This window comes from Ascaphus truei, chromosome 17, assembly GCF_040206685.1.
Source record: "Ascaphus truei isolate aAscTru1 chromosome 17, aAscTru1.hap1, whole genome shotgun sequence".
NCBI lineage: Eukaryota > Metazoa > Chordata > Amphibia > Anura > Ascaphidae > Ascaphus > Ascaphus truei.
Window position 1 is genome coordinate 36,056,908 of NC_134499.1, and position 27,554 is coordinate 36,084,461.

Below are 27,554 nucleotides of genomic sequence, written 5' to 3' on the forward strand. Positions count from 1 at the left end.
GGCAAAGACACCTTCGGATCTAGAATAAGCCCCTACGTGGGGTTTTGAGAACTGCAAGCCTTAGCTACAGTGTATGCAATGATAACCTGCTAAGTGCAATTCAAGGAAGAGGACAAGAAGAAAAAGATACGAAAACCTATACATTTTGGTAAGGGATGTGCAACATTTTTGTAAAACGGGTGACCATTGGACATTTGCCATTTAGGAATATTCTGCGAATTCTTCAACATTTGCAAATATTCGTGACAAAAAAACAGGAGCGCAAATCAGTCCAGGCGTATATGAAAAAATAAAATGCAAATATAGTGCAACACAGTACAGGCATACCCCGCATTAACGTACGCAATGGGACCGGAGCATGTATGTAAAGCGAAAATGTACTTAAAGTGAAGCACTACCCTTTCCCCACTTATCAATGCATGTACTGTACTGCAATTGTCATATACGTGCATAACTGATGTAAATAACGCATTTGTAACAGGCTCTATAGTTTCCCCGCTTGCGCACAGCTTCGGTACAGGTAGGGAGTCGGTATTGCTGTTCAGGACGTGCTGACAGGCGCATGCGTGAGCTGCTGTTTGCCTATTGGGCGATATGTCCTTACTCGCTATTGTACTTAAAGTGAGTGTCCTTAAACCGGGGTATGCCTGTATATAATATACGTGCAACGATAAACAAATTATAAGAAATATATATATATATATATATATATATATATATATATATAATTACTTTTTTTTTAAAGGAAAATGAGAAATGTTTCTTTATTTTGCCAACATCTGACATGGCTGAGATTGCGATTTTCATAACATTGACCTTTTTTACTGTGTAAAACGGCGGGCATAAGATTATGTTGAAATGAATAAGACGTACAAAGTGACACACTGTGAATGCTCATTTGCATGTCATTACCCAGAATCCCTGGCTACAGTTGGAGCATTGCATGCTGAGTGATTATGGGGAAAGGCAGAGTTCTGGAACTGTCTGAGACATGTGACTGTGCTCATAGGTCGTTTTTTTACCCCCCCTTCTTATTGGATGTTAGAAAAGCTTTGTTTGCTGTTGAGTACATTTATATGAAGCAAATCTTCACTCATTTACTGATGTTTCTGATGCTGACTTGGAAGGTAAATTCTGTGTTATTAAGAGAGAGTGAACATATGGTAAAAAAAAAAACAATGGTGATCTATACACCTCATAAAGCCGGAACAAACATTAAAGTAGATGTCGTTGTCCCCACCCCCCCTTGCAGACCGCAGCAATATTTAAAATGATGACTTTGTTTGGTGCACAAACAGCTGCACCAAACTAATTCTACATTACCTTACCACCTGGCACAACCAATTCTTCTGTCTTTACACTGACCTTTCCTTGTGGATTGTGAGCTGAATCAGTTACAGAGGAAACCGAGGTTTGCGGAGGATGTTAAACTCGAATATGATCTTCCGGATCATACATTTTAAAAGCCTTTCAAGCGAACACATCTTTCTTTACATGACACACACAGATGTAAGAAGACTTACGGTCTCCAGCCACGGCTGAAAATGCTTGAAGCCGCAGCTTCGGAGATCGTGTCTGTCCCGGGGACTCCGTACTCCCGGATCTCACACCCCGCAGCGGTAATCCTCCGGCGCCCAGGCAGTTGCCGTCGTGTGACCCCAGTTCATCCCGGTGCTATGGACTATGAAGTTTGCTACATCTGGAAGTCTACACTCAACATATAAGGGATGTCAGAGAGGATCCAGAAACTGTAGAAAACGATGATGCAGCGTCATCGTTGCTATATAAACAACTAAGCTCATTTGTAAGGTCAGGAAGAAAGAAAACGCCTTTACTTTTATGTTTTAGCTGATGTAAAAAATATACACGTTTTATGGCATGTTGCATCCTGCCACATCTTTGCATACAGATGGAAACGTACGCGCTTTGTTTCAATGCTGATTTGTTCTTTTGCATTCTGTCCCACAATTGTTCTGATCAATAGCAAGAATTTCTGCAAGGCCATTCATCACTTAAGGCAGCAGCTGAGCCAGGACTACCCTTCCCTTCAAGTCAGTCATGCAAAGGAAAAAAGTACAATTTAGGCAAACAACTAATGTATTCATTCTAGGTTACTTAAAGCGATGGCAGCAAATCCAGGCTTACTCAGTTGGTGGGCAAAAAAGTTTTGATTTTAAAAAATGGCTTTAATTAGCAGCAGATGGTTCATAATCCACATTGTGCAACTCCCAGGGATATTTTCGATAGTCAAAACCAAAAAGGTTATTTTGATGTATTATTCAGAAATTATTACTGGCATGTGATTACTTTTGGGTATATCCCTGTGTTTATCTTTATATCACATAATACATTACAAATGTTTGCATTTTACATCATATGATATTCCATGGGTGGCCAACTCCAGTCCTTAAGGGCCATAAACAGGTCTTCGACTGAGCCACTTGTGCTGAAACTGGGATATCCTTAAAACCTAACCTGTTGGGGGGTCTTGAGGACTGGAGTTAAGCACCCCTGCTTTACACTACATTCTTGGTGTTGACCAAACATCAATGTCATTTCATATCCTAATATTTTAGGATCCAAAGACCGACAAGAACTGAACCGGATTTGCCGTACCCTGACTAATGCAATGAACGCATATCAGATTTAACTCCGACAATGAGTGCCAACTCTATCCAGCATATAAAGGGTTAAAGCAAAAAATCCTCCTTCCAGAAGCCTATATACATTTAACTCATGTTAGTATCTTGCCCCCTAAGCATGTCCTGCTCTTAATAGTACAATAAACAATAGAAAACCAGATCCAGCAACTTGGAGTGCCCCTGCAGGGGTCTAAAGCAATGCTAAATGTCAAGAATGGGTGCTACTGTATGACAAAAAAAATCTGGTCAAGATATAGCAATCATGGAAAAATGGAGACAAGCACACCAAAAATAGAGATGATTCAGTGAGTAGCAAAAATTGTCATTTTAGTGACTTAAAGAAGTCCTCTAGTAGCATCCAACGTTTCGGTGCATACAAGCACCTTGCAACAGTGGGAGAGGGAGTAGGGGGTATGATACCTTTTTATGGGACCAACAAGTAGTTGATGTTACAAGCTTTGCAACCTCTCCGGGTAGGAATAGGACCCAATGAAGGACCATGAAAGGTTTGAAAGCTTGTAACGTATCAACTACCAATAAACGGTATCATACCCCCTACTCGCCTGCTCCCTCTCCCTCCTTTGGAAGAAACGATGAATACGGCTCCCCACCCTTCTTTAAATACTGCAAAAGGAACTTGGATAAGTGGGTACAAATATAGCATGCTGCATTTATTATAATACTACTTTTATGGCACTTAAACAATGTTTACATTCCACATTACAACATATTAGTCAGATTTCTGAGACAATGCATGTATGAAACTTTAAACAAATACCCTAGTGTCATTGTGAGAGATACAGTTGGCAACTGTGGTAGAGAACATGATTTAAAATGTCCCTTATCCTCCATAGATTGTTATTCTTTATATGACACTGAAAGCGTCAGCTTTGCTTTATAATGCCAGTTAAATTCTAATCTCTGGAGTATAGACACCTATCCCCCAATGTATTTATTTATTTTGTATTGTTTGAGTTATGTCTTGCATGTTATCTCTAAAGCGATGGTTGGTGCCAAAGAAATAAAATATAATACGTTAAAACACAATCAAGACCATGAAACTGCCCGTAGCTCAAGACAGAGAAACATTGCGTGGGGATCTCTGCCCTGAACAACTTGCAGTGAACATGAATATGTCAAGGCATGCAGAGAAAGATGGTATTAAACCAGTGATGCTCAACTCCAGTCCTCAACACTCCCCAACAGGTCAGTTTTTCAGGATATCCCAGCTTCAGCACAGGTGACTCAGTCACAGCTGTGCTGTGGGCCGGTTCATGCCTGCTGCACCAGCCCAGCGGGGCAATCCACCCAGGGGTAAGTTTAATAGCCAAGGCGACACTGGTCCATGGACCACCCACTAGGCATTTGCCCTGTGTCCCGGCGGCGCAATCCACCCCTGGCTGTGGAGCTCTATGTACTGTACATGGATCGAGATATACTAATAAAGATACAGTATACAGTACATGAAGTGTTAAGTATCAAACCCTCTCACTTATTTTAGAAGCATATCTTGATTATATTGTGTTCGGTATGCCATGTGCCTTGTACATGATACTAAATATGTTAATAGAAGACGTATAACAGTTATTGTTAGTCTGCTGTGAAGGACTTTAATCTCAAGGAAGTATGCAGCACACATCTGTATATGTATGCTCTTGGCAGTGTATGAAAGATCATATTGCATTGTCCCTAGTTTAAATGTGTATTTAGTGCTAATGTGAGAACGGGTTGTGTACTTTCTGCCATCTGGTTTACTGCACTCATTATTATCAGACATGCCTTATTTTCTTAATTCTCTTCTGAATAATTAACAAAAAGAAGATATAATGGGCTCACAAATTATCCCTTTGAAACTGACTTCTTTATTGTAATTAGGTAGGAGGAAATGTGTTGACACTTCCTTTGGTGTATACGGTATTCTTAGTAGCATTTCTTGTGTAAGATTACATGTAAATATTTGGACTTTTCCCCACATACTTCTGCCTGCTTATTGTGTTCAACCATCCAGAAACATGGCAGGGTTTCAGGATATTCCAGCTTCAGCACACCTCTGCTGAAGCAGGGATATCCCTAATACCTGGCCTGTTGCTGGCCCTTGAGAACTGGAGTTTGCGACCCCTGCACTAAATAATGATCTACACAGTATGTGTTGAAGTCTTGCTTTACATTCAGGCAGTATGCTATAGCACTGCATAGCAAATATGGGCAACTCAATCTCAATCAAACCACGTCTGCTGGGCATTGTAGTACTATCCCTACTCTTAAAAAAAAATACTCGTCCTACCATTAGGAAAAATGTTCAAGGTCTTTTTAAAACTTTTCAATGTTACCTCTTAGGCTAAGTCCATGCTGCCGAAGATCGCGCGGACGCTCACATTACCTTAAGGCATTGATCGCACCCATAGACCGTGTGGGCGACAGCAGGAGGGGGCGCCCGTTGCGCGAGGAACCAGTTGAAACTGATTTCTCTGCGCGACGGGCAGGTCACGTGAGCAGTTCGCCCAATGAGGGCGAACCAGCTCCGTGTAGTCACTGACATGCCCCCCGCCCCCCCGATGGCGCATCTAGCATTTCCGAAAAATGCACCTGCGTTGGTGACGTCTCGGACGCGCACGCCTGGGCGAGGGCGAAAGCTGTATGGACTTAGCCTCAGAAAAGATTTAGAACTCCATTTACTGTCTCACGTTAATATTTAATCATCTCTTTAAATAGATAGAGTATGAAATGACATTTTTTTACCTACATAGTTATTTTACAATCCATTCTCTTGTACAATATTTGGGTAAAAAGAAAAAAAAAGGTCCATCTGTTTCTGCATGTTCTTCCCCCGCTTCAGCATCATGGCTTCATTGACCCACAGCAGGTCTTTATGTGCAGTTTGAATCCCATTTTGATTAATTGCATCTGAGATCATTGTAGCGTCTTCAACTAGGCTGAAAATAATGCTGTGCTTCAGTTGCTGTTCCAATCTACCAAGACTAATAGAAAAATAAATATGTTTAGAAGAATGCTTTTTAAAGGTTGTAGTGTGAGGGGGGGGGGGCACTTACAAGGTAGAACCTTTTATTTAGGGAAATACAGACGATGATGCCTGATAATAGTTTGTATTCTATGTCAATACCACGTTACCTTATTTGCCTAAAAGAAAACATTTGCCTGAAACGACACTATGACAAATGCATAATTTTTATAACGTCCAATAATAGGAGGCAGCTACACGTGAGACGGGAGAATTTCGCTGTGCCATTAGGCTCCTACATTTTAAAAGCTTTGAAGAACAACAAAATAATGGGGAGGAAATAGCAGTCCGCAGGAGAGGTGTATTACAGATTACCTTCTTTATATAGTGCTCTAAAATCCAGCCACTCCATGTGAGTGAATATCGTACCCCTTCAATTTGAGAGATATTTTTGCCTCAACGTTCTCCACCATATAGTTTCTCTTTTTCCCCGTTTCCCTCATTTTCCTGTTTGGAAGTTGCGCTGGTCCCTTCTTTTTTGACATACTGTAAAACTAATTGGGATACCCATAACATTTTTCTGTAGGTCTCCTATGTCAAATCAGCTATAGAATGTTGGAAATGAGTAGATATACTCCGTAAGAAGCACCATCAAAAACTTTGATATTATGATGGAACATTATATTAGTATGTGATAAGCAAATATAGATGCAGCCAACGTTATTACACCCGATATCGTACGGTAAGGCACTAAATTGTGCGATCCGGCGTGCAAATCACACAATAACACAGTAAAATTCGCACCAGCAGAAATGTGCAATAAGGGATCGCAATCACGGCTACATCTGTATCTTATACTCAACAGCTACACACTGAAAAGGTTACTTTTCTACAAAGGAATCTGAATGGATTGTCTGATATGTCAAGTCAATGATACATAACATGCACTGAGGTAATGACATTTGAGTCATTGATTTCTTAGGTCAAGAATAAATCAAAGATGCATTGCATGGTATGTAGCCTTTCACATTTTTTCCCGTACTGTATTGAATAATTCTTTTGGCCTGCTCTTTGCATCTAAGTTCTGGAAAATCTACAAAAATGTAAGCATTTAACTTCTGAGTATGATCAAGCCCTTCAGTTCTTTACAGTAGTAACCTTAGTATGCAGAGTCGCTGCCTTCCTATAATTGTGAGTCACAGTGGGACCAGAGTTAGAAATTCTTAGAAACAATAAAACTATATATATATATATATATATATAGAGGTATCAGTACCGTGTTAGCCGAGCTTCAATAATCAAAAAATAAATAGACGATACCGTTCTGTGGCTAACGAAAAATGCTTTTATTTGTGCGAGTTTTCGAGATACACTGATCTCTTCATCCAGCGATGTTACAATGAATGAAGCAAGCAAAGGGTTTTACTTAAAAACAGTGTCTCTTGGAGTGTTATCTGTGCTCGTCCCTCCCCCGTGTGTGGATGTGATTTATGGCTAGAGGTGTTAAATGGTTCCTGAAAGTTAGTGATGTAAGAGTGTGTGTGTATCTGTGTGAATATAAGTGAATGGAGAGCCCACAGTATATACAGTGCTTTACAAAAGGTGTGTGTGGAGTGGGAGTTAATATAAATGGTGTGGGTAGGTGTGGAAATGTGAGAGATTGTAGCATAACTAAAAGTGTGTGTAGATACTATGTGGTCCCTATTGGTGTATAATGATGGAAAAACAAGGAGTATTTGTATGTGTAAGAGACAGCTGTGTGTGCATATATATAGCACAGTATGTACAGACATGGCCTTTAGTGCTCATGGGAAGAGAGTTCACTTGTGCCAGTAATGACTCATAAAATTTCGATCTCTGTTTAGGCCACTGCTAAGTGTCCCGAACAGTTGCATAAATTTGTATTCAAATTTTCGGTGTTTTAAGATTACCTTTGAGTATGGCAACCCTCAGATCGTTCATCTTATGGCCAGAGTCAGAGAAATGTTCGCCGGCAGGACTGTCTCTTGTTCTGCGTATGATGCTGTGGCGATGCAGGTTCATTCTCTTGTTTAGCCCCTGCCCCGTCTCACACACACACACACACACACACATACAGTGGTGTGAAAAAGAAAGTACACCCTCTTTGAATTCTATGGTTTTACATATCAGGACATAATAACAATCATCTGTTCCTTAGCAGGTCTTAAAATGAGGTAAATACAACCTCAGATGAACAACAACACATGACATATTACACCGTGTCATGATTTATTTAACAAAAATAAAGCCAAAATGGAGAAGCCATGTGTGAAAAACTAAGTATACCTTATGATTCAATAGCTTGTAGAACCACCTTTAGCAGCAATAACTTGAAGTAATCGTTTTCTGTATGACTTTATCAGTCTCTCACATCGCTGTGGAGGAATTGGCTTGGGCCAATCGCAATTTCGTGCCGCCCCGGGCGACTGTGTTTGTAGAACACTATATATATGTATATATATATATATATATATATATATATATATATATATATATATGTAACCCTTATTCCCCCCCCCCCCCCTTGGCTCATCTGACATATCTAGGGTGTGTGAGGGCGGATTACATGTACTGGGTGGTGCAGACCTGCGTGGAACAGGAGGGCCTGAGTCTCCCGCGGTGGTGTGGGGGATAACAGGACCAGGCTTCTGAGGTAGTAGCCTCCATGCTTTCAGTGGTGGTGCAGCGCCTCCATCCTCTATACCTTCCCAGGGTATGGGGTAGGACCCGTATAGAAGAGTGACCCCTGGTCCCAGGGTGGGTGCTCCAGAATCACACAACAGTCTTTAGTAAAAAAGGTAATGTCTCTCTTTATTGCTCCGAGCCGCGCCCGGCAGTAGTAGCGACAAGCAGCTACAACAACAACAGCAATGTCCCCAATTCACACGACCCCCCACTCTGTACAGGCCTTTCCTCCTCTCCTTCCCTCCAAGTGTACACTCCGACAGGATAGACTGTGCTGGGGCCTCAATAACCCACTGCCCACCTCAGAGGGTATCCTCTGGGTGGGGGATGGATTCTGCCCATCACCCCATCATCGGGGTGAGGGGCATTGGTCCACCTGAACTCGGCTCGCTCTCCAAATGTCATAGGCCAGAGTTCTCTCTCTTGCTGCTCCCAGGACGGAGCTAGGTATACTCCTCTCACTCCCAGGACAGACTCCAGAATAGACTAACTGTCACTTACAGGAATGGGCTGCTAAATAGGCTTAGCCCCACCCCTCATGATGTCAGCAGGACCTCCCCTCTGTCTCATGCCTGCAGCAGAGTCAGGGGCCTGCATCTATCACTCAGAGCAGGGCTTGAAGGGGGGAAAACCCATGATCACTACTGTTGCCTGCCCTTAACAGGACTTACCACAGTAGGAGGAAGATATGTATAGCCTGTGCTGTTTACAGGAGGGCTGTAAGAGGGGTTAAGGCTGCACTCCAAAAATAGAAAAAAATGCATACAATTTACCGGTGCTGCTGGTTCAAGGAAGTACCTGCCATAAAATCCAAAGTACGCTGAGGAAAAGAAGGGATCCAGCGCTCCACGGATTTCTGAATAAGAAAATGTATTGTGCCACACAACGTTTCGACCTTATGGTCTTTATCAAGTGACTAGGCATACATAAGACAGGATCTACCCAGTATATATATCCTTTACCTTTACCCATAAACAGGTGAATAACAAGTGAATAATACCCCCAGCTGACCCCAATTCGCCTCCCCTGATCAATCCTGTATCCATACAATGCTCAAACAGTTCGTAAATGTCTACTTCCAGTTTTTCGATCCTCTTCCGGTATTTGCGTTCCAGTGACGTCATCGTGATCACGATGACGTCACTGGAACGCAAATACCGGAAGAGGATCGAAAAACCGGAAGTAGACATTTACGAACTGTTTGAGCATTGTATGGATACAGGACTGATCAGGGGAGGCGAATTGGGGTCAGCTGGGGGTAATATTCACTTGTTATTCACCTGTTATTCACCTGTTTATGGGTAATGGTAAAGGATATATATACTGGGTAGATCCTGTCTTATGTATGCCTAGTCACTTGATAAAGACCATAAGGTCGAAACGTTGTATGGCACAATACATTTTCTTATTCAGAAATCCGTGAAGCGCTGGATCCCTTCTTTTCCTCAGTTTACAGGGGGGCTACACTTATTGTTTTTATATATATATATATATATATCACCATCCTCGCGTCCGGTAAAGAAAGACTGCACTCAATTCAGTATATCACGAACATCTGTATTAGGCATCAGTACAAAAAAATAGGCCGCCCAATCCGACGTTTCGTCCCGGAACGGGACCTTTCTCAAGGGGGTGCCCCCTATTTTTTTGTACTGATGCCTAATACAGATGTTCGTGATATACTGAATTGAGTGCAGTTTTTCTTTACCGGACGCGAGGATGGTAATGTTGTTTACATTATTATTAGAGACTAGCACCTGTTTATATTTGCAAGTACATTGAGTGCAAGCTGTGGATTGGTTTCATAATTATATATATATATATATATATATATATATATATATATATACACACACACACCATACGATACCGGTTGCAACACGACATAAAGAGACAGCACGCAGGTAAGTAGATCATAAATTTTCTATATTTGATAGAAGACACAAAAACCATATATTGTATATATATACAATATATATATATATATATATATATATGTGTGTGTGTGTGTATGTGTGTGTATATATATATATATATATATATATATATATATATATATATATATATATATATATATATATTCAGTAGGGCCCCGCTTCTCTGCATTTCACTTTGCGGCGATCCGCCAATACAGCGGTACCGAGAAGGGGTCCGCCATGTTCGCGCATGCGCAGAAGGGGGGACTGCAAGTCTGCGCATATACAGAAGGGTAGGAGACGCTTTTCGCTTCGCGGCGGCGCCATGGCCGTATGAGCGGGCCCTACTGTATCAGCAAAATATTAGGGGGAAATATGATGTGCCATACAGCAATCTATATATAACCACTATGTGCACATTACTGCAATAATGTTTGCACGTTGCTTTATTTTTGGTAATGTCTTCTCTATACTTATTTCTCCGCTGTGTCTCTCTATCCTACACTTGGCAGTTCATTCAGTCGTGCTGTTTTTGCTGCCGGCTCGATTGCTTCATTTGAATTGTGGCTTTCTCCTTCCTTCCTGGCTGGGGTGGTTAAAATGGGAAAGGGTTAGATATGGATGCAGTGCAAACACGATCAGCACAATATACTGTCACTTGCTCCTAAGTGAATAACAAATGAAGCCCAATGGTAAACAGGTAAACCTAATCCAAAGCCATGATGTTGCTACAATGTATGAAGGAGCAGAAGAATGTTACACAGCTAAGAATCAATTCAGCCATTTGTCAGTGTTTTCCCTGATGACCATGTGGTCTCAACTGGATTCACATGCCATCAAGCAATGGGTTTGACATCGCAGTATTTGAGTAATAACAAGCGATACCTTGAAGATTCTTTAAAGCATAATGCAAGCAATGCTGAATATTTGTATTTTTAGCAAATGTTTGCTATTCTATAATAATCAAACACACACTTCTACTAAACATAATGTAATGATGTCATTTGTAAATCAGTGGTGTTTTTGAAAGGAAAATAAGTGCTGGAACCCTAAGCAAAGGAAAAATAATTTATGTTTCAAGTACTATAAATATATAAATAATCCATTTTACAATCAGGAAATGTGACAGACAAAGAAACTACCCCCTTCAAGTTAGTTTTCTGACCCCATTCATAATAGTTTCAAAATCATTTAGGGAGGATTTGTTCCTATATAGTACACCTAGTTTGGCATAGGTTTTGGATGTCAGGGTATCAATGTGTAACCCAAATGTTAAATGGGATTCAAACCATATGCCCAAATATTTGAAACTAGTAACGGGCTAGGATAGTATTAGGCCCGGGCCATAGAGGGGGGGAGCCGTGCTGCACCGCGCTGACGCTGAGGCTCGCCTGCAGAAGCTGTGCGATTCCATGCACATACAGGCGAGCCAGCGTCCGCGATCGGAGGTGGGGGGAGGCTGAGGGAGGCGGGGCAGTGACGTCGCTGGGCCATCGCCCGCGACGCACTGACGTCACGGCGCCGTGACGTTGACGCAGCCCCGCTCTCATTGGAGGTTTTCAGCCGACAGTGCGCTGAAAAAAAGCTTGGCGCTCGGCTGAAAACTCCAAAGCCTGAGCACGCCTGCGGACGCTCGCGCGAGCCCCCTCTCAAGGCATCCTCATTGAGGATGCAGGGGCTCAGCGCTGAGCGTCCGCACGCCTCAGCACGGCCTGTCCTTCTATGGACTCGGCCTTAGAGTTGGTTCTGATCTGTAGCTCCTTCATTGGAAGCTTTAGAAATTTAGCCTTGGTCCCAAATACCATTGTTACAGTCTTGTCAGTGTCTAGAAACAGTTTGTTTTGGGAAATCCAATTATCAAGTCTCAAAAAGTCAGATTGAAGTGTGTGTCCAAGGTCATAGAGGTTAGGGCTGAGTGCATATAAGATTGTGTCATCTGCATACATATGTATTGAGGCTTCCTTACAAGCTGTAGGAAGATAATTAATGGATATTGAGAAGAGTAGAGCCCCCAGAACACAGCCTTGCAAGACACCACAGGTGATATCCAAGGGGTTGGAGTAAATGCCCGAGATAGACACATGTTGGGATCTACCTGATAGGTAGAAATGAAACCAGTTTAAAACATGCTTCCCTATTCCAGAGCACTGGAGTTTATTTAGCAAGATAACATGATCAACAGTATCAAAAGCCTTTGCAAAATCTAGGAATATTGCACCTGTAAGTTGTCCCAGTTCCATTCCACACTGGATCTCATTGCAAACATTTAGGAAGGTAGTTACCGTGGATTGTTGGGGGCGAAAGCCAGATTGGAATTGGCAAGGGACATTTTTCTTGGTATAGTAATCGCTTAATTGGGAGTGGACACATTTTTCCATGACTTTGGATAGTACTGTGAGAAGAGTGATTGGCCTGTAGTTTGAGACAGTGTTTTTGTCCCCACTTTTGAAGATTGGGACAACTCTGGCAGTTTTCCAGGTCTTAGAGATATGGCCTGCAGACAGGATAGAGTTGATTAGGGAAGCAAGCGGTTTGGCAATGGCTGTGGCACCAAGTCATAGGAACTTAGATTGCAGTAAGTCAGGTCTACATTGGCTGCTTAGTTTTAATTTGAGGATCGCTTGTCTAATCTCCTCTTCAGATACTGGGACAAATTGAAAACTGTGGGCAGTGTTGGGAGAGGGTGGGGCTATAGAGGTACTCTCAGAATGAGGTTCGTGTGTGTAGTTTGGGTTGCGTTTTGCTAATAAGTTTGTAGCACATCCCACAAAGTAATCATTGAATGCATTTGCAATGTCAGTGGGATTTGTCAGAGTAATATCCTCCTTAATGATATTATTTGGTTGTTGATGGCTAGAAGGCTGGAATATATTGTTGATAACCTTCCAGAAGTTAGCTGGATTTGATTGATTCTGATGAACATTGTCAGAGTAATGTTGTGTTTTGCATGCATTGTTTGCCTTGTGCACATATTCCGCAGGCATCTGTAGTTATTAAGATCCTTGGTAGTGCCAGTTACTTTGTAGCTTTTCCACAAGGCATCCCTAAGATGGTAGAGCGACATAAGGTCGGTTGTAACCCACGGAAGGTGGGCCTCCATACTCTTATTCTGCGTAGTGGAGCATGGGTATCACAGAGTTTTAAGAGCTACGATTGGAAATAGTCGATTGCAGAATCGGGGTCGGGAATTAAGTCGATTCTGTACCAAGGGCAGCTGGTAAGATCAGCCAGAAACTGGTGTGGGTTAAAGGTTCTAGTGAGGAGAACTTTAGGGCTTGGTTGGGGTGGTCTGATTTTCCTTACACAGTACACTATTGCATGGTCACTGAAAATGTCAGGAAGGATGCCAGAGGATTGGATTCTGCTGGGACTAGAGGAGAGAATCCAGTCTAGCAAGGAATGGTTGTGAGATGTCAGGTTAACTGGATAGCTGGTTAAAAAAAAAGCATATGCATGAATATGAATCATATTTTAATACATCTCTTTAGATGTTTTGTTCTATTTTAAAAACAGTTTTGAATTTGACATACTGGGTGTCAGTAATCAAACATTTTTTAATATTCTAGAAGTGTAGATTACATTGACATCTAGAGGCAGTTTCTGTATGCAAATAAACATTGTATCCCCTCGCCTGAAGACGTTGGTGTTCTGAGCAACATGCTTTGAATCCAAGCACTAGAAACAAATAGATATTGAATGCAAATGAATGCAGCATAAAAAAAGAGGAATATGCCCATAAAGCTGCATTTCTCTTGCTCTTTTTTTTACCCCCGATTATGTAAAAAAAAAAATTACATGATGGGAACCAAAGGAATTTCCCAGAGCTGAACCGTGCTAGCTTCGGTTCCGTAAACTTACTGGCTGTAAACCTCCCTCCAAGGCAGACAAAATGGCTGCCAATTATTGGGCCATCAGTAAGCCGAAGCATCATCTCTTGCAGCTTCTTGTCGGACGGCCATTTCACTCCTCGTTAAAGACTAGGAAGTAATATCGGTAACTTCACCAGTACTTATATTGGGAACGGAAAATAGTGTGGCTCAGCTACCAAAGGACAAACCAGGTTCCTGTTAGGAGGGATTGCTGCTTTAGGCAAGTTCAACAGTCACTTATGGCTGTTTTGTTTATGGTACACTAGGATTCGTTTTTGGTCCCATGAAAAGTCTATAATGCAAAAGATTGAGGTCCATATTTACCGAGCATATTCCATAGAACACGATCCAGCACATTCAAATGAGGCTTTGGGCGCTTGAAGATGTCTCGTAGCATAGCACCGATTAGTAAATATGCCCCTCAATGTTTCTGGGTTGTTTCCGCATAAAGCTATAGAACGCCTTTGTGATGTGTGGCATGGTACAGAGAACAACTTATTGATCTGATAAATGTGCACTGTGGTTTGTTTGTTTATTTATTTAAAGATATTTGACAACAAAATTGTATATCGTTGATGCTGCTTGAATAATCAGTTAAGCTTAATGAATCAGACAATTAGAATCCACTTTTGCTATGCGAGTAAAGGTTTTACAAAAAGCCTTCTAAATCATCTTTAAAAAAAGATCATAATATACTATATAGAACCAGCTGAAATATAGTTACAACTGCAAAGCTTGGAAAGAACAGCAAACATGTAACCAGCATATGATCATGCATGGTTGTCACTATGTCCAGCAACTCTGTAGCATGTAACTATATATCTCTTAAAGCTGCAGTTCAGGCAATATCCTGCATGTGTGTTTTTTTTATAATAAATCAGTTCTGTAGTAAGAAAAAATACTTTTAGCATTTTCTGTTATAAAAACAACAACTTTGAAAGACCAATTTTCTTGTATTCTATTTTAACAAGCATGCTTGTTCCTATAGCAACGATTTACATACCCCATATTTAAAGATGTCGCCAAACTTTACCGATCAATAGACGGAGAACGAATTGACTGGCAGCTATGCGGTTCTTTAGGTAATTAGAGATTGCCCACATGAAACTATTGAAGTAAAAAAATAAATAAATAAAATAAAAAAAGACTGAACTGCAGCTTTAATGTCTCCATTGCAATCTGGATGTGACAATGTCTTGCAGGCATTGTTGCTATACCCAATATTTTGTCATCTTTGATACAATGAAGACTGTCTGTTATTAATTGTTCATTTTCATTCTCATGTAGATCTTGACAATTATATAATCTAGCATAACATTTATTTTTTAATACGATATGTACTGCTTTTTCAACCCTATATGTGGACTTGAGTTATATTTGAAGTTCTTATATATGGACTTGAATATAACCTTGCTTCCGGTTTTTTTACATTTCATTTGTGTCTATGACTAATTATTATTTCTAAAATAATGAAATATATGAGATTGTAATATCCATGCTGGGTGATATAATTACCATTCTTGATGGTTATGTCACTATTTAAACAATCTACTGGTTGTTTATTATTGATATAACATCTATTTTGAATTGTTCATGCTTATCATTCTGATTGATACAGGGTCTAATAGGAAACACAGAGTCTAATAGGAGTGGGTTTTTTTCTATAGAGACTGAATGGTAATATATCTTTGTTATATGATATCTATTAATGATTTGCATTGCCCTCTTTCACTATAAACATCTAATGATTAAACACCTCTTATTATTTTCAGTAGATGTATGGTTGTCAAATACTGTAGTTGAAAATTACAGCTTTGTTTCAATAGTCACAGTATCAACAGGAATGTTTTTTGCAGAGACATAAACTCAAGCTATATACTATTGTATAATATTATAAACTCAAGCTAAATACTTTTGTTATTCATATTAATAAGAACCACAGTGTTATTTTTTTATAGAATCATGACCATTATTATAAATACTGTAACAACATGGTTCGAATTGACTCATCAATTCAATGATAAGGGTATGTACTGCTTTATTGCAGGAGTTTATATAGGTTATTTTTTATTCAAATTATAACAATTGATATGCATTTTTCTATTCAACACTTGTTGATACTAACCAGGACTTGTTACTGATTTTACCTGATGATATTCAGCTGTCTCGTTTACATGTTTGTTAATGATGTGGTGGGGGTATAATAGGTGAGTGTCAAAGGGAGATCTATGGCAGAAGTGTAGGAGGCAGGTGGCAGTGTATCGTAGTTAGGTCACGGTAAGAGATCGGAGGCAGGTGGCAGTGTATCGTAGTCTGGTCACAGTAAGAGATCGGAGGCAGGTGGCAGTGTATCGTAGTCAGGTCACGGTAAGAGATCGGAGGCAGGTGGCAGTGTACCGTAGTCTGGTCACAGTAAGAGATCGGAGGCAGGTGGCAGTGTATCGTAGTCGGGTCACGGTAAGAGATCGGAGGCAGGTGGCAGTGTATCGTAGTCGGGTCACGGTAAGAGATCGGAGGCAGGCAGCAGTGTATCGTAGTCGGGTCACGGTAAGAGATCGGAGGCAGGTGGCAGTGTATCGTAGTCAGGTCACGGTAAGAGATCGGAGGCAGGTGGCAGTGTATCGTAGTCTGGTCACAGTAAGAGATCGGAGGCAGGTGGCAGTGTATCGTAGTCGGGTCACGGTAAGAGATCGGAGGCAGGTGGCAGTGTATCGTAGTCGGGTCACGGTAAGAGATCGGAGGCAGGTGGCAGTGTATCGTAGTCGGGTCACGGTAAGAGATCGGAGGCAGGCAGCAGTGTATCGTAAAAAAAGGGGGGGGGGTGAGGCGCTTCTAATAGAGGTGCAATAAATATAAACTTGTGAGTAATAAACTTTTTATAAAAAACCTTTTATAAAAAAGTGCTCATTAATTATAAGTGAATAATTAAATAATAGTGAACTTCGCTGCTCAACCCTCTAAGGAGAAGATCCAGTTCCTCCTGTCGTTGATTGTAGGGAGAAGCTTGTGGGGAGCGCAGATGTCACCATATGTGGGGAAAGAAATATATATAGTGTAGTATGTTCTACAGAATAAACAATCAATTCAAAGAATCACGATTGGGAACTCACACTTTCCCAGTGAAAGATCAGCAGTGGGTATAATATTGAAGACTCGGTCAGTGTGAAGTATCAGGAATCAGCAGAATGGTCCCCCAATAAAAAAAGATGACACACAGTGCAACATTGCATGTTCCAGTAAAATGTATTATCCAAGGCAATAAGTATTGCACTTACATTAGGCACTATGTGCATAGACACATAACAATAATGATGCGCAGCTTGTGTATGCCACCAGCCCTGCTCCCGAGGTTGCGTCGCGTCACTTCCGGTCGGTCCGCCGCGTCACTTCCGGTTGCGATCGATCGCAGGAATGGAGTCACCGGGTAGAGGGGGGGTGCTGGATACACTTCTCAGGCTGCTGCAGGTTCAACTCAAGTTGAATTACTGAGTCGTCAATATTATACCCACTGCTGATCTTTCACTCGGAAAGTATGAGTTCCCAATCGTGATTCTTTGAATTGATTGTTTATTCTGTAGAACATACTACACTATATATATTTCTTTCCCCACATATGGTGACATCTGCGCTCCCCACAAGCTTCTCCCTACAAGCAGTGTATCGTAGTCAGGTCACGGTCGGAGGCAGGTGGCAGTGTATCGTAGTCGGGTCACGGTAAGAGATCGGAGGCAGGTGGCAGTGTATCGTAGTCGGGTCACGGTAAGAGATCGGAGGCAGGCAGCAGTGTATCGTAGTCAGGTCACGATCGGAGGCAGGTGGCAGTGTATCGTAGACGGATCACGGTAAGAGTTCGGAGGCAGGTGGCAGTGTATTGTAGTCAGGTCACAGGCAGAGGTCTGAGGCAGGTGGCAGTGTATCGTAGTCAGGTCACGGTTGCAGGCAGGTGGCAGTGTATCATAGCCAGATCATGGACAGAGGTCGGAGGCAGCTAGCAGTGACTCATAGCCAGGTCATGGACAGAGGTCGGAGGCAGCTAGCAGTGTATCATAGCCAGATCATGGACAGAGGTCGGAGGCAGGCGGCAGGGTCTCATAGCCAGGTCATAGGCAGATGTTGGAGTCAGGCGGCAGTGTATCACAGCCAGATCATGGACAGAGGTCGGAGCAGGCGGCAGTGTCTCATAGCCAGGTCATAGGCAGATTTTGGAGTCAGGCGGCAGTGTATCACAGCCAGATCATGGACAGAGGTCGGAGGCAGCTAGCAGTGTATCATAGCCAGGTCACGGATAGAGGTCGGCAGCGAGGAGGCATGAACAGGACTGAACTGAGCAATAGCAAGAACCACGCAGGTGCTGGAGAAACCAGTATAAACAGGCACTGGTAGACATGAAGGGGAGGTTCATATAGAGCAGGCTTAGAAACAGCAGACAGGTACAGGGTATAAGATTTCAGAGTCTGGAAGGTTCTTTGACAGAACTAACAAGAGAAGCAGCAGTCCCAGTGGAGGAGTGGGGGAACTGCAGTTGGGAGCAGGACTTCACGTTATTGGTACGTACAGCATGTTCACCTTAAACATTGATTATATTTCAATCAATGTAAATGTGTAGTCCCACTTGTTGGACATATAGCATTTATTTTTACAATATTTTTGGTGGATCTTTGGAACCTGGTTCTTTCCTGGGCACACATTCATTTTTACAGGGTCTCCTCTGTTGCTCACTGTATGCCTATGCTCAAACAACAACAATTACATATGATAATCTCTAAACTACCAATTGTAACAATACTTTACAAAGTCCCATTAGTAGCCACTGGTATACCTAGTAATTACACTTAGCTTATTTTAGTATCTCATTGGTAATTCCCCCAAAACTTAATTGTTGGGTGGTTTTAAATTTAAAAATGCAATCTATTGGAAACCATTGTTTCTATTGATTTCAATGTTCTGGTCTTGAATGTACTTAATGTATAACTTTTATATAAACAACCAAAACGGTCTATGGTCTTCCAGATCTTCCAGAATCAGGACCTTGTAACACACTGTGCAATGCAGTCTGTGTGTTACTGGTGATAAGGGGGTTAATAGACAAATGCTGATAGAGTTAATGACCAGATGTCCCTGAGTGACCAAGAATTAGCGATATTCAGAGTCTGGGCCAACAGCTGAAATGCAAGAATGGCCGAGTCAAGAAGAACCCTTAGCGAAAATAGACAAAGACACTGACCACCAAGCCATGTAAGGAAGAACGACTCCAGTTTCTATCTATAAAATGAAATGACTGGAAACAAAATATAAATGCCCAATACATTTTGAAGAAAACTACAGCTTAAAGTCTCTTAGTTCTAGAACTTTAGCTATAAAGTGATTGATATAATGAGTGGCAGGACAATCACCTGGTTTATTAAGCTCTACAAACAGCAAGGTACTGTATCATCAGTTTCACAGATGCTAGTTTTGCCGTGTTAACATTCTTCCAATTTATCATGTTATAACAACTTATGTCCTGGGGCAGAATAGACAATGAAAAATTAGAGAAGGAGAAAGATATTCCATGATGGTTTGTTCATCATATCGTCGTCAAAGTCGTCATTTATTTGTTCTTTAAAATAGAGTATTGAATATTTAGAAATTATTTTAATTCAGTAGTTTTGAATATTTAAGATGTTGACTGCATGTGTGTGGTTGTTTTGCTGTAATCCCACCCCTTATAATAAAATATCAATGTTCAACAATGATACGAACACAGACACATTTATATTTAGACACCTAACAAGTAAACCTTCCATTATCCTATCCTATATTTTATTCATTTCTTTGAAACATTGTAAATGATATTGTCAAATCTGAAACTTCTGTTCGAACAGGGGTGGCCCAAGTAGTACAACAAAGTAAGTGTAGTATGTAATACTGTATGTAATACTGGTACACCCCTCCAGTTCTCAAGGGCCACCAACAGGTCAGGTTTTGAGGCTATACCTGCTTCAGTGAAAATGACTGAGCCACTGATTGAGCCATCTGTGCTGAAGCAGGGATATCCCTAATACCTGGCCTGTTGGTGGCCCTTGAGGACTGGAGTTGGCCACCCCTGCACTGTACCATTTGCTTCACTCCGGTTGCTGTTGTGGATAAAACAGTCACAGATAAAGATATAAAGTAGAAATGAAAACTGAACAGCAATTTTACTTTCAAATGGTTTTCCAAATGTAGATGTTAAGTGTGAAATGAATGTAGTTAATGGCCATCGCTAGGAGAGTTATGCACCTGCTGATCACTGGAATATTATTATAAATGAGGTTGATTTTCCTTTTGACTATCTCATTTTTTCTTAACATGGTCCCATTACTTTTCTATCACATGTCTGACCCGTAGATATGAATGCTCAAGTGCAGGCCTAATAAAAATATATTAACTGTTATGTGGCTGCCTTAATATATCTTCAAGAGAGAGAGAAATAATATAGACAGGCTGCCTTGCAGGGTCTGCGATAGAGCATCATTCGTAACAGCACAAATACAGGCTGAGTTTTACTAAGCTAAATCATTGTCAACGTGGAATTAGAATGGCTATGGCTTGCTCTTTGGTGTAAGAAGAATGTACTATATCATGGGATTCATATAATTCAGACCAGATAATTTCCTTTATATTAAAAAAAAAAAAAAAAAACTATTTCTGATGACATTGTAATCCTGACTTCTAATGTTTTCTGCATGTTCTCTCAGGGGTACAGAGCATCTTCTGTTTATGCAAATAGCATATTTTGATGCTGCTCAATGAATTATTTTGAACATTTAATGGGGAAAAAAATGATATGTCCTTGAAAATGGATGATACATGATACTGAGAATCTGTATTCTGTTCCAGATCACAAAGCTTGTTCTCAATGGAAAAAAACCCACAAAGTGGTCCCCAACACACAAGCTGAAAAGTATTTGTGTTGATTTTGTGTTGTGAAATCAGCACTGACCAATGTGCCAGAACCCTTGAGAATCCAAACTTAGGACAAACGTCAATAAATATACAGAAAATGTTTTAATATAAAAACATACACATCACCCCAAACATCAGGAGCAAACTGCTCCAAAAATACAAAACAAAATATACAAAAAGTAAAAAAAATAACAATTAATACAACAGGAAAATAATGTATTGAATAGATTACTGAAGAGTAGTGGAGATAATATTACAAATGTCCATAAAAGTCCCTTAAATCTCACAGACAGTCAGTAGAGCTCCTATAGGTGGTCCAAATCACCAACAAATTTTAAATGAAAAAGAGTGCAGAGACCTCCAGTGGACTTGCGTAAAATCTGTATTCAGTCATAAAAATGGAAGGTGCACACTAGGTAAATCCTTGGTTCTAACCGCAGGGCTGGCTTGATGGCAGTGCCGCCAGTGCCGCCAGTGCCTGTGTATCGAGCATCTGTTTGCCGGGGGAGAGTGTTGGGGTCCTCTGCCCTTCTCTGGTGGCATCTCCTCCTGCAGGGTCCCATCATCAGGGCCAGCTACGTCAAATGGTGTTGTGTTGCCATGACAACAGGACAGCACGTGACGGCACAGCGCCATACAATGTCTTGTTGCTATGACAACGGACGCCCCGTGGCGCCGCTACGCCGTGTTGTCATGGCAATACAACGCTATTTGACGTCGTGGAGCCATGATGAAGGGGACGCCGAGGAGATGCCGCCGGAGAAGGTAAGAGCCGAGGCCCGGCACATGTCCCTGCACCTAGCAACGCAAACCTCCCAGCCGGCCATGGTTCTAAGCATCAATAGTTTGCCACTAATGCAAGGGGAACAATATAAAAACGAAAAATAAATATACATTTAAAAGAAACATAAGCCTCAAATACTAGATAAGGAGGAGAAAATGGAATGGAGAGGTGGATATTAGAAACACTGCTGAAAGAAAAAAATGTTTAATGTTTAAAGTCCAGCAACTTACAAGATCCCAAGCAACAGGGATTTACTGGAGGTGAGATTGTATCATACAGATCTGAGTTATATTTTTGACTGGGTTACTAACGTTATAGATCAGGAGTGCGCAAACTGGGGGGGTGCCCCTTAGGGGGAGGTGCAATACTTTTTTGGGGGGGCGCAGCGTTTACAGAGGCCCCGCACTGAGAGAGCGCAAGGCCTCTGTAATTCACTTACTTGGCTTCAGTTCACACGTCTCTATGGCAACGTGGCATCATTTGACACCCATTGCCATGGAGTCTCGGCGTCAAATGACGCGGAGGGTCACGTGACATCACATCCGCCGCATTACAGGTAAGGAGGGGTCGCGACACAGGGGGAGAGCAGACGGGGGGGCGCAGCACATGAAGTTTGCGCACCCCTGTTGTAGATCATAGTGGAGCTGTAATTGTATCTTACCTAGAGTTTTGTATGGCCTTTGACAATGTCCCACATAGAAGACAGATAACCAAGTTGCAATCCTTGGGATTGGATTGTACAGTGGTAGAATGGATAAGACATTGGTTACAGGATAGAAGACACATGGTAAATAGAGTGTATTCAGAGAAGGAAAAAGTGAGCAGTGGAGTATATCAGGGATCTGTAGTGGGACTTGTGCTATTTAATATCTTTATTAGTGACATTAAAAATAGCTTGGAAGGGAAAGTACGCCCTTTTTGCAGATTACAAATTGACACTCCAGGTGGGTGAACAGAATACTGGACAGACTCGCTCAAACTGTACAAAGTAACGGTACCTAGGTGGGTAAAAAAAATGATGAATGATTTAGGTAGATTATAAGAATGGTTATGAGTGTGGCAACTGCAATGTAATGCCAAAAAAGGGCTAAATAATGTACTTGGGTCATTCAAATCCAATGGTAGAATACAGGATTAATGGCACTATAACTACTATAGACAAAAGGAAGCTAGGAATCGTCATTTCATCAGACTTAAAGTAGACAAGCAACGTGGAAAGCCAGCAGGATGGTAGGTTGTAAAGGGGGAGGTATTGGCAGCAGAAAAGAGGTGGTGATGCCACTTTATAGATCATGGGTGAGACTTCAGACTGTGTTCAGTTCGGGAGACCATGCTGTAGCCATGGCGGGCTCGAAGAAAGGAATGATTAGTAAGAATAATTGTACAGCTTTCCTCTTTGCCCTCCGTGGCAGTCAGACGAATGGGAAGTGCCAGAGCAAACCCCAGGGATGGGTAAATAATAATGAACAAAGGAAGAGCTTATATGAGCAGAAATAAAAAAAGCTCTGCAGTGTTTTGTGGCCAAATGTTGCTTCTCTGGAAGCATATACTGTATATCCACTTTTATAAAATGTTGTGCGTGTGAACTGATGCCCATACCTCTGATTTACATAGCGCTTTGGTGCTAGCTTCAGCTTTACGAGCCCATGATGTTGCTATAAACATTGTAGAAAGTGCGCTTAAGATTCCCAAGTGGTTCCAACTTTTTGGGGGATTTATAGGCTCTCCTGATACATTCCCTAATCTAGGTAGCAATAGTATCCTCGGAGGTTGGGAGTCGCAGCCTTTCCCTTGCACAATGATTAGTAATCTGTTATTTTGTTATTTCCAGGTATGTCTCTCCCAATCTCACCATGTCTAAACTATTCAACTTTTTCTCCTGAGAGTTAGCTGGTTTTGGACAAAAAAAAAACTGCAGGATTAGTTCCTGGTTCAGGTGAAATGTTGGCATCACTTTAGGCAAGAAACTTGGCTTGGTCATGAGGACTACCTTATCTAAATTGATTACTGTAAAAGGCTCCATGGCAGACAGTGCCTGAATATCACTCACTCTTCTCGCTGATGTTATCGCGATCACAAAAGCCATTTTTAATGTGAGGATTCTTAACAGTATCTCTTTAATTGGTTCAAATGGTTCATCCATTAAGGAGTCTAATACTAAATTGAGATCCCAGGACTGCAAAAAAAATTGTATAATTTGTGGTCTGACTTTTCTGGTGGCTTGTAGGAATCCAATAATGAATTCATTATTGGCTAGAAATTTGAGGAATAGGACTCCCAATCTGCACCTTTAATGTACTGACAGCTAGGCCGTTGTCAAAGCCTGACTGGAGGAATTCCGAGATATCTGCTATACATACAGTACTTGACCTTCTTTTATCTGCGCAGGCCTACAACCCGTAAAACATTATTCTGTAAAATATCTGATGTAGAGTTTTTCCCAACTCTTAATAAGTGATCCATTCTTTTCGAGATTCTTATCTCCCACCGACCGGGAGGGGGGTGTATTGCTACTTGTTCAAGTCAATGTATTTGTGCCACACAACGTTTCAACCGAAAAAGCTCTTTTTCAAGTGACTAGGCAGTAGTCACTTGAAAAATACCTTTTTCGGTCGTAACGTTGTGTGGCACAAATACATTTACTTGATCATCAAATAGTGCATTGGATCCACTTTCTTTTGCTTAGTGTCTGTCTTTAAGCAGGAATAACAACATTTAGGGGCAGGGGGGGGAAGAAATGTTTTTTCATTTAGTAGATGGCAGAATGTCCCAAGATAATACAGGCTTAAGGGCCGGAACATGCATGATTATTAAAGGCTAGTGCTTTCTCACTTCATACAAATTGAATTCTTTCATAGACTGAAGGGCTTTTAAAATACAGTACAGAGTGCTGAAATAAATTAGCATGTAAAGTGATTTTAGATATGTGGCTTTGTTTCCCTAAGTTTGAATTTCAGTGGAAAAAATCTCCTTACTTATCTTATAAAATGTCATTTAAAATGCCATTTTGCTATATCTGGCAGTGGTGTACGAACTGCATGCACACTGTTACGTAGTTTTATTAAAAAACTGTTTATCATGTTGACTAATCTTTATGATCATTTTTTTGTAGGATAACCGATTTGGCGAATATTAAAAGAAGATTATATTTATCAACAGTCCACAAGGAATTATCAGCGACTCCATTACATGCCAAAATACCACTCTTTATCATCAAACGCAAAGTTGTGAGTTTCTTGCAAATTCAACTTTGAAAATGCTGGAGGAATTGTGTGTTAACTGTCTGATAGAAAATTAAGGGCGCCTGGTTCATTTCTAACGCACAGCCAGTTTAATAAAGATAAGGAACCTGCGTGGCATACTGCATTCATTTCATGGTTTGTTACCCGAAAAAGTATATCTTTGTGCCATCAGTAACAACCCAACTACTTGCTTGTAACCATGAACAAGGTAGAAAGATATTCATGTTCTTCTTTTGTCATAGTTTGAAGATTGATATTTCCAGTGATGCAAATCATATGCACCTTGTAAAATTGCTAATAACCTCTCCAGATTGTTTCAGGGAAGTGTGTAATATGCATTCCTCATAAATCATGAAGGTGATTTTCCTGCTTTTCAAGGATTACAGTGAGCACACTTTTAGAAGCCCAGCAATATTGTATTGAATATAAAATTTACCCTGTGTTGTAACTTTCAGGAACGGTTCCTAGGATAGGGTTTCTTAACTCCAATCCTCAAGACCCTCCAACGGGTCAGGTTTTCAGGATATCCCCGCTTCAGCACTGGTGGCTCAATCAGTCCCAGCTTCAGCACAAGTGGCTTAATCGGCGGCTCAATCTTCATGCTGAAGCAGGGTTATCCTGAAAACCTGACCTGCTGGTAGGTCTTGAGTTGAGAACCCCTGTCCTAGGGAATACAAATCTTTCTGTTTTCTGCACAGCGCTGATAATGTGCGCAGTGCTGGATATAGAATTATTTGCGGTCACAATTCAGTCCCTGTCTCGGTGAGCTTACAATCTAATGTTGGTGTCCCGGGCACAGGGACATACAGTGACTTGCCTAAAATCCCAAAGAGAAGCTGACACTGGGGTTTACCCGAGTCCAAAGCCGTGACATTAACACCGAGCTGCTGAGACTAAATATATACAGTATCTGAATACCTTTCAATGTATCTTAAACAATAATAAATCTGTTCAGATTCCCAACACAGTCAACAGTTAAACAAATGATTGGTTCCTGGTTACTGACCCGTCCTCCGTCAGGAGCACTTTGTGCAGCTTGACTCAAAAGTCGTTTTTTGTTTCATTTTTATCAATGCCATTGTCCTTTCTTAAAGGTATGGCTCCGCCTACTAGTTTGTGTGTTTAAAGATGATACAGGTATTAAGTAGGGGTCTACGGAGCTGAAACACGTTAATTTCAGCCCTGCTTTCCAAGATGCTTGCCTCCGAAGGTGCCTCCGGTAGCATCCTAGCTGGGGAAACAAAATGGAGTTTTAAATGTCCTGCAGCACGCAGTCCAATTGGAAGCGGCGAGGCCAGGAAGCACCTACAGAGGTAAGTATTGTCGGGAAGCAAGGGGTCCCCTGAGCTGAAATGAAGCAGGGGCTCCCTTACAATACAGAGCCCTTTAGAAATGTGCCTGGGAATGCGTTAAAATGATTGTTTCTGTGATAAGTCTTAGCAATCTGAAGCAAGAAAAAGAAAAGTACCTGATTTATAAATCTTTAGTAATTTTAAGGGGAAAGGGAAAATGATTATGCATGGGGAATATGATTGCAATTACAACGTGACAGCAGTGCATCTCGGGTATTCTTAGAACTCTCAAAAAAGCCATTAATATAATGCAATATTTAGTGTGAGGATACTGGAAGGCATTTAATTAACATGGTGGGATTATTCTTGTTGCAATACTTGGAATGTAAAAGTGGCCCGATGATAAAGCAGCAATCCAAGCGCTTTGTTTTTTTTTCCCACATTTATTTATTTTTACACAGGAGTGAAGCAAGGGCTTTCCGAAGCTGAACCCATCCATTTCAGCTCTGGGGACACCCAGATTTCTGGAGATACATACCTCCATAGGGGGTGTCGGTGGTCGCTCGGCTAGCAGGGTTCACATTATGGCGGTGTTTCAAAGCTCCCGCACCCTGTGGGCCAATAGGAAGCTGTGACACCATCAGATTCAGCTTCCTATTGGCCCACTTGATGTGGGACCTTTAAACCTAGCTCGCTGAGCTGGATCGGCTACTGGCACCCCTTTTCGACTTAAGTATCCCCGGAAGCAGGGGGTCCCTGGAGCTGAAAGGAATGTGTTTCAGCTCCCGAGACCCTCTGCTTCATCCAGTATTTAATTTTTTTTTTTAAAGCAATTGTATTGTTTCTTTAACACATCCCATGTTAACACATTGTTTTTGCCATGGGGGAATCCGGTTTAAAGCCTTTTGTAACCTAGACAAAGCGCCCTCGTGGCGTGAAACGCGTAGGAGGTAGAATATGGACATTGCCTGTCTAATTTGCCTGCACGAAAAAAGCCAATATCTGACCTCTGGGTTCATATTGCCTACCATTGCCGTTTTCTGCTGCCGCTCCGGGTGCCGTGTTTTCTTTCCTTTTGTAACCTTGGCTGGTTTTACTTTATCTGGCTATGCATTCAAATAAAAGTGCTACCGTATATCTATACAGCAGGTAAGTACCAATTAACTCCTGTGGTAGGTTCATTTTATATCTGGCATTAAATTAAATTGTCCTTTGGT

The 27,554-nt window shown here is 41.3% G+C and overlaps 1 protein-coding gene across 2 annotated transcripts in view; it reads left to right on the plus strand.

The window, feature by feature from the left end:
• CFAP20DC (CFAP20 domain containing) overlaps window positions 1-27,554 on the plus strand; it is a 149,174-nt gene that overhangs the window by 24,892 nt on the left and 96,728 nt on the right. For both annotated transcript variants that reach the window (XM_075574786.1, XM_075574787.1), the window contains exon 6: window positions 24,916-25,030. In XM_075574786.1, the coding sequence (XP_075430901.1) occupies window positions 24,916-25,030 (115 nt within the window). The remainder of the gene's footprint in view (window positions 1-24,915; window positions 25,031-27,554) is intronic.